The sequence below is a fragment of the Vigna angularis genome, chromosome 1 (genome assembly GCF_016808095.1).
Source record: "Vigna angularis cultivar LongXiaoDou No.4 chromosome 1, ASM1680809v1, whole genome shotgun sequence".
NCBI classification, from domain to species: domain Eukaryota; kingdom Viridiplantae; phylum Streptophyta; class Magnoliopsida; order Fabales; family Fabaceae; genus Vigna; species Vigna angularis.
The window spans coordinates 25,182,431-25,190,736 of NC_068970.1; the positions used below are offsets into that span (position 1 = coordinate 25,182,431).

Genomic DNA, 8,306 nt, shown 5'->3' on the forward strand with positions numbered 1-8,306 from the left:
CTTTGAGAAAAACGTGACCCAATAATTAAATGCCCTTAAAAATCTTAACAAATATTCATCATCCAGATAAATAATCCCACCTATCCATAAAATAATTAATTCAACTTACTAGTAATATTTTTTAATTAATTTTCTTATTATTTATTAATAAAAATATCTAAATCAGAGAAATAAAGTTTAATATTTTATAAAATCTCTATAAAAAGCTTAATAATTTTGGATGAGGACAAACCACACCAACTTGTTAAGGACCACAATAATCTATCAGCCAACAACGCGTCGTTTTCTTTTCTTTAATTCAATCTACAAAAAGTGAAAACTATAATTTCATATCCACAATCACTCAGTATAAAAAAATCAATCCAAAAAATCTTTCATCTCAAGAGATTTAAATGATTTATGTAATTCTTTTATTTTGAATATTATTATATCATTATACAAACATGCATTATTTTGTAATAATATTTTACATTACTTTTTTAGTTATACAATTTTATTTTCAATAAATTTAAAATATATTTTATTTAGTAAAATAAGTAATTATATAATATTTCTGTTAAAAGTATATAATTTATCTATTTAAAAATAATCATAACATGTTTTTTTAATTATTTTTTAAAATTGTTATTTTAATATAATAGAAATGTAAATACACATTGTATTAATATAGTATAAGTCATTAAAATATAGTACTTTTATTAAAGATGTATAACTTATTTGATTGAGCAAAGAATTGTTGTGATTTGTTTTACGTAAAGTTAATTTTTACTATGAGAATTATATTTTAATTCTTTTTTTAGAGGCTAACTAACTTGTTAATTAATATTTTCTCAGTTAAATGGTTTATTAATTAGTATGTTCACTCTGTAAACTAATTAAACTTTGAAATAGAGTTATTATTTAATTAAGCTGTGATTGTTTTCAACTATTTATATTTTATACATAATTTTTCTAAACGCGATATTGAAAATAAAAGTATGAATAGTCACACATCTTTAAAAAAAATTGGAGATACCCAATATAAAACTAAAAAATTATTTAAATTGGTAATAAATTAAAGGGCTGACTTTTTATATTTAAATTGTTAAAAGTTATTATATGAAAAGAAATGTGGTAGCTCAATTGGTGGGAGCTTGTTAGTATGGGGTTATGAGTTTAACTCTCACCTAGCATACTACTTAGTTTTATTATTTTCAACATGTTGAAATTTGGTGATTTGTACTAAGTGCAATTGGGTTTTTAATCGATGAAAAGTAAGTTTAAGAGTTTGAAGATTTTTGTGATGAAAAATTTATATTTTAACTATTATGAAAAGTGACACATGTATACTTCGTCTCTAAGATTCTTGGAGAGCACTGAAAGTGGACCTTATCCGTAAAGTTAATGAGAAGCATGAAGGGTGGTTGATGAGTATTGTTCATAAATTGCATGTGAGAGTTATTGTGAAAACTTGGTTCCTAACATTGAGATCATTGTTAGTTTTATTATTTGTTGTGATGATATGTTTTGAACCGTTACAACAAGCTTTGTGAATGACTATGTGAGAAAACGATGAAATTGAAAGGTGTTCTGAGAAGGAGTTATGAGGTTTGAGTAAGTTGTTATATTATTATTGATGTATATTATTATTTATAATGTTTGATTTTTTGTTATCTGATTCTTACATGTGCATGTTTCATTGTGATGATCATACAAGTATTGTTGATATACGAGAGCAGATGTTGTTACAGATGTTGATCTGGATACATGATGATAAAAAGTGTTGGGTTTTCTTTGGAAAATAACTATTTTGTATTTGAACTTGTTTTATACAAGGGTTACTTCAAAGTAATGTACAATTAGATTTAATTCCAAACTTTTTTTTATTTTACTCTTGAGTTGTTTATACAAATAAATGAGAGTTTTAGTTTTTCATTAATTTTAAATCAATTTGTTTAATTTTAGTTAATAAATTATGATGTAGGGAAATGTGATTATGAACGATGAATTCTTAAAAGCAAATGAATATGATTTATGGTTGACGATATGATGGTTAAGAATATGTTTATACAATACTATATATACATCAAACAATTGATTAAGTTATAATGAAAATATATTAATTTATTTTACAGTACTATTGATTAAGTTATAATGAAAAGATATTAAATTATTTTACAGTAGTAATATATAGTCGTATTGTCAAAAATTCTCTTAATAGATTTTGATGAACCAATTCAAATAGATGTTTTGGTATGGGGGAGACGGTGGTGTCAATTTTTTATTAGTATGTCTTGTATAACTCTTATTTCTTGTTTGTTTACTCTCTTAGGTCTCCTCTATGTTCAAAATTATTCAAATTGTATTTTAGACTTTTATTTATAATAGTTGTTATGGATTTTTACTTTTCTTTGGCCTAATCAAAACTCAATCATACATTAATCAACATTAGTAGGTTGATTTGTGGTTATTATTGGCTAAGTTTTAATCTGACCTTCATTCTATAATCGGTTGGTCTTGCCATTCAGTCTAAGTGATCAATCCAAGGGTGATCGACCCAAAGGTGGTTAGTCAAGGGTGATCTGTTAAGGGTGATCAGTCCAAAGGGTATGTACAACACATTAACCCTTGAAGCTCGAGTACCTGTAGTAGAAGGGCCGAAGGGGTTTGAAAAAAAATGGTTATTGGCGCTTATGTATAATGAATCTTGTAGTCTGATCGGGAGGGGTTCTTAGTTGGAACTCAGCCTTACTCGATGGAGTTTTCAGGAGGGTTCCTTGGCTGAAAATTTTCCTTATCCAAAGATTTTAGCTCGATAGCAAGAAGATGAGAACAAAAGGTTGAGGTCGATTAGAGACTAAGAGGATAAGGTAAATCGGATGACGTCAAGTTGTCAAGATTGATGTTGACTAAGATATTGAGGCCAAGAGGTTGAGGTCGAATGGTTGGTTAAGGTTAAATGGTCGAGTTATCAAGACTAAAGTCGATAGAATTTGAGGCCGAGTGGTTGAAGTCGAACTAGACCGAGAGATTGAGGTTGAACAAGATCGAGAGATTGAGGTCAAACAAGACCGAGCTATCAAGACTCAAAAGTTAACAAAATTTGAGGCCGAGAGGTAAAGGCCAAAAGAGACCAAGTTGTCAAAACTAAAGTCAACAAAATTTGAGGCTGAGAGGTTGAGATCAAAGAGCCAAGAGATCGAGGTCAAATGAGGTCGAGTTGTCAAGACTAAAAGTCGAGAAAATTTGAGGTCGAGAAGTCGAGGCCGAACGAGATCGACTGATTGAGATTGCACGAGATCGAGTTGTCTAGACTGAAAAGTCGACAAGTTTCATAGTCGAGCAAAGTCGACAGGTTGAGGACGTAGAGGCCAAGAGATCGAGATCGAGCGAGGCCGACACTAGTACAAAAACATCATACAACGTCGAATATTTTTGACCTTTCACGTCAAATTCGAGAACGACGTCATATCAAGAGATGTTAAATTGACATTGAATTTTTTAAATTCGACGTTAATTTAACGTCGAATTTTGTCAATATACGACGTTAATCAATTTTTTTTAAAATAATTGTAATCCTTTTTTACAATTCTACAAGACCTGAAAAGCAGAACTATGAACGTTAATATAGGATCAACAACAAATAACAATAACAAACAACAAACAAGTTAAATCAAACAACAAACAAGTTCAATTAAACAACAACAACAAACAAGTTCAACCAAACAACAACAAAAAACAAGTTCAACAAAAAAAAAACAACAAACAAGTTCAACAAATAAGTTCTTCAAAACGAAAACGAAAATTAACCCTCAAAAGGTGGGTTCGTCGGAATAAAGTGTTGCCACCAGTGAGAGAGAAAGCAGAATGCGCATATGAAGGACAAGAACACAAAAATAATCGGTGAAAACAAACGAAAATCATACCTAAAGTAGTTAATTAACATGCATTTGTATCAAATGAAAGAAAGATTACATGTGATGGTTTTCAAACTTCGTTCGAGAAAAGTTTGAGCAGAGAAGAGAGTCCCGCGTGCTAAGATAAAGTGAATGGATTTTCAATCTCCCGCTCAAACTTTTATTGAATTCACTAATCTTTTGACGTCTAACGCTGAGGCATTCGACATTTTATTTCCTTTTACGTCGAATTATAATTTTAAAAGACGTTTAATAATTGCATTTATTTACAAAATTGACACCAGTCATTTTTAACGTTGGGTATTTAGTGGTTAGACGTTGAACACATGACATTATACGCTGTTTTTGCACTAGTACGAGCTGTCAAGATTGAAAAGTCGAAAGATTTTGAGGTCGAGAAGTCAAGGCCAAATAAGACGAATGGGTTGAGGCTGAACAAGGTCGAAGATGAATGAGGCTGAGAGATTGAGGACAAGCAAGACCGAGTTGTCAAGATTGAAAAGTCGACAAAATTTGATGATAAGAGGTTGAGGTCGAACAAGGTTGACATGTTGAGGCCAAATGGGGTCGAGAGGTTAACTTCTTCCATTAGTATACTCCTCATCATGTTCCTTGTGGTTACAATGGACGTAAGAGAAATTCTTGCTCGGCCCCATGGTGAGCGTTAAAATGTTTCGATATGAACCAAATGAATGTTTCCATTTCCTGGATAACTTGCCCTATGCCACTCCTATCTGTTATCTATTTGGTCTCTCAAGTCTCTTATACTTCCAAAATTGCTCAGATGATACCTTGGACTTTTATTTATAGTAGTTGTTATGAGTTTTTACCATTTTGTTGGTTTAATTACGATCTAATCATATCTTAATTAGCATTAATAGGTTGATTTGTGGTTATCATTGACTAAATGTTAATCTGAACTTCATTTTATAATTAATCGCTTTGTCCTTTGTCTGAGTGATCGACCATTCAACCAAAATGTGATCGTTCAAGAAATGGTTGATCAAAGATATCAGCTAAAATACCAGTCTAAAATATATGTACCATTTGTAATTATCATTTTATATCTATATATATATATATATATATATATATTACTTTTTTTTATTTTCATAAATTTACAAGTGAAAATAATTTTATCGAATAATTGAAAACCAATACAAAGTGAAGTTAATTATGCAATAAAAACCAAATTAGAAAGCGTCATAAAAAATAAATTCAAATTAAATTATTTTTTCTAAATATAATTAATTAAATATTTCTATTTAAATGTGAAAAATCTTTCAGCATACAGCTGGTAACATTCAAACAAACCAAGCAAATTTTCATAATCAAATAAATAAAAGAAAAACGTAACTTCTTGATCATTATAGAAAAATAATTTTAATACTTTCAACAAGATTTATAGTAAAAAATAGTGAAGTTGTGATTATTAATTTTAAATAAATAAATTTAGGCACGGGTCATTAATATTAAAAAATTATTCACCAAATCAATAATATCAAACACGTAAATAGTTTAACCAAAATTAAGATATAAGCTTATTTATTTAATTAGAAAATAGAAATAAATATTTGGGAAATTAAACTAGAAAGGCTATGAATACTACTCTACTCTTGTATGTAGTGGAGAAGTTACTATTTTTATGCAACAACATAAAAGAGCATTCTCCAAGCGAGAAACAGTATCAGAAAGGAAAGTTAACATTGGAGTAAGGTGATTACTATTGTACTTCAGCTTGAGTAGAAGAGTTTGTTAAAAATGTCTAGCAATCTATTTTATTGCCCAATTGCACATGCGCTTTCTTCCCCAAACCTAAAATGAAACCCAAATGCACTCCACATAAATACCAAATCCAAATCCAACTAACTCATTACCCTTATCTTTCTCACACATACCATTTCTAGACACACTAAAAATACACTTCACTCTCTCATCCAAACCACCCGTGAATGGAATGACAGAGTACCGGTCGCCGCCGACGATGAATCTCTGGACCGACGACAACTCTTCCGTCATGGAGGCCTTCATGAGCTCCTCCGACTTCTCATCCCTGTGGATGCCCACCCCTCAATCCGCTACCTCTAGCACCACTCCGGGAGCCGACGCTTCTAGAGCCCCGCCGCCACCACCGCCGTCCCAGTCTCAGTCCCTTCTTAACCAGGAGACCTTACAACAACGGCTGCAAACGCTGATCGAAGGTGCCAGAGAGAGCTGGACCTATGCCATTTTCTGGCAATCTTCTTATGACTACTCCTCCGGCGCTTCCCTTCTCGGTTGGGGCGACGGATACTACAAGGGCGAGGAGGACAAAGGAAAAGGAAAAGCCCCCAAGGAGACTTCGTCCGCGGAGCAGGACCACCGTAAGAAGGTTCTCCGCGAGCTCAATTCCTTGATTTCCGGCCCTTCCGCTTCCGCCGATGACGTCGACGAAGAGGTATCCGACACTGAGTGGTTCTTTCTAGTGTCCATGACTCAGTCCTTTGTCAACGGCAGCGGCCTCCCGGGCCAGGCTTTTTTTAATTCCAATCCCGTTTGGGTCACCGGGCCCGACCGGTTATCCGAATCGGCGTGCGAGCGGGCCCGCCAGGCGCAGGTTTTTGGGCTTCAGACTCTGGTCTGCATACCGTCCGCAAACGGCGTCGTTGAGCTGGCGTCTACGGAGGTGATTTTCCAGAACCCTGATCTCATGAGCAAAGTGCGGGATTTGTTCAACTTCAGCAACCCCGACGCGGGTTCCTGGCAGTTGAACTGCGTTGCCACCGATCAGGGCGAGAACGACCCTTCCTCACTCTGGCTCAACCCTTCTTCCTCTATCGAAATCAAGGACACCTCTAACGCCGTTGCACCCGCTTCAGCAAATGCAGCAGTGAGCAAAACGATGCCGTTCGAAACCCCTGGTTCCAGCACTCTAACAGAAACCCCTAGTGCCGCCGCCGCAGCAGCTCACGTCCCCATCCCCAAGAACCAGGGTTTCTTCCCGAGGGAATTAAACTTCTCCAACTCCTTAAAGCCCGAATCCGGTGAAATTCTGAGCTTCGGAGAGAGCAAGAAGAGCTCTTACAATGGGAGTTACTTTCCCGCTGTAGCAGCTGAGGAGACCAACAAGAAGAGAAGGTCTCCTGTTTCTCGCAGCAGCATTGACGATGGAATGCTGTCCTTCACCTCCGGCGTCATTCTACCGGCTTCGAATGTAAAAGCTGGTGGTAGTGGTGGTGGTGCCGGGGGCGGTGATTCCGAAAACTCGGATCTGGAGGCTTCCGTGGTGAAAGAGGCGGACAGCAGGGTGGTGGAACCGGAGAAAAGGCCCCGGAAGAGGGGTCGAAAGCCGGCGAACGGCAGAGAGGAGCCGCTGAATCACGTGGAAGCGGAGAGGCAGAGGAGGGAAAAGCTGAATCAAAGGTTCTACGCGCTTCGTGCGGTGGTTCCAAACGTGTCGAAGATGGACAAGGCGTCGCTGTTGGGCGATGCCATATCCTACATAAACGAGCTGAAGTCAAAGCTGAGTGAGCTTGAATCGGAGAAAGGGGAATTGGAGAAGCAATTGGATTCGGCGAAGAAGGAGCTTGAGCTGTCAACCAAAAACCCTCCTCCTCCTTCTCCTCCACCTGGACCATCTCCATCTAACAAAGAAGCGAAGGAAACGACGAGCAAGCTGATTGATTTGGAAGTAGAGGTGAAGATCATAGGGTGGGACGCCATGATAAGGATCCAATGCAGCAAGAAGAACCACCCTGCGGCAAGGTTGATGGCAGCGTTGAAGGACCTGGACCTGGACGTGCATCACGCCAGCGTCTCCGTGGTCAATGATTTGATGATCCAACAGGCCACCGTCAACATGGGAAACCGGTTTTACACGCAGGAACAGCTCCTGTCGGCGCTATCCTCCAAAATTGGCCATGCACTATAGTATGCACTACCACTTCTAGCTGTAGCTGTAGCTATCCATGTAAAATACTGTTCTTTTTTTTTTGGTAGCATAGACTAAATTAAATTCTTGAGGCAATTGGATTTGGGAAGCGGAACGGACCCTGGAACAGTTTTTCTTCAAATCTATAGCAGCTCTTATGAAGTAGAGATGAACTACTTTTGTGTTAATATTATCTGTTTATTTGGATTGTAAATATGTTTATGAATTATCATAAATGTGAACCGAACTTGGTTAAATTTATGGGTATTTTTCCTAAATCCGTGATACCTTGCCAGTTCTGTGAGATCATGTTATTATTTTGTTGGTGTGATTGGTATTGGTGGTACTGGTGGTATATCAGCATAAAGAATGGGCATTTTGAAGTCTGAATGTTGTGATTGAGTTCTTCTAGATCTGTATTGGTTGTCTGATCTATGATGGGAAGAGTTTCATTTTTGTGTGGTGAAATGGAGCCAACACAAAACGACATTGGAAACGTG

The 8,306-nt window shown here is 36.1% G+C and overlaps 1 protein-coding gene across 1 annotated transcript; it reads left to right on the forward strand.

Moving 5' to 3' along the window:
* Positions 1–5,722: 5,722 nt before the first annotated feature.
* Positions 5,723–8,084, forward strand: LOC108341184 (transcription factor MYC2). The gene has a single exon (XM_017579120.2). The coding sequence runs from the start codon at positions 5,854–5,856 to the stop codon at positions 7,804–7,806; it is 1,953 nt and encodes a 650-aa protein (XP_017434609.1). The 5' UTR covers positions 5,723–5,853; the 3' UTR covers positions 7,807–8,084.
* Positions 8,085–8,306: the final 222 nt, after the last annotated feature.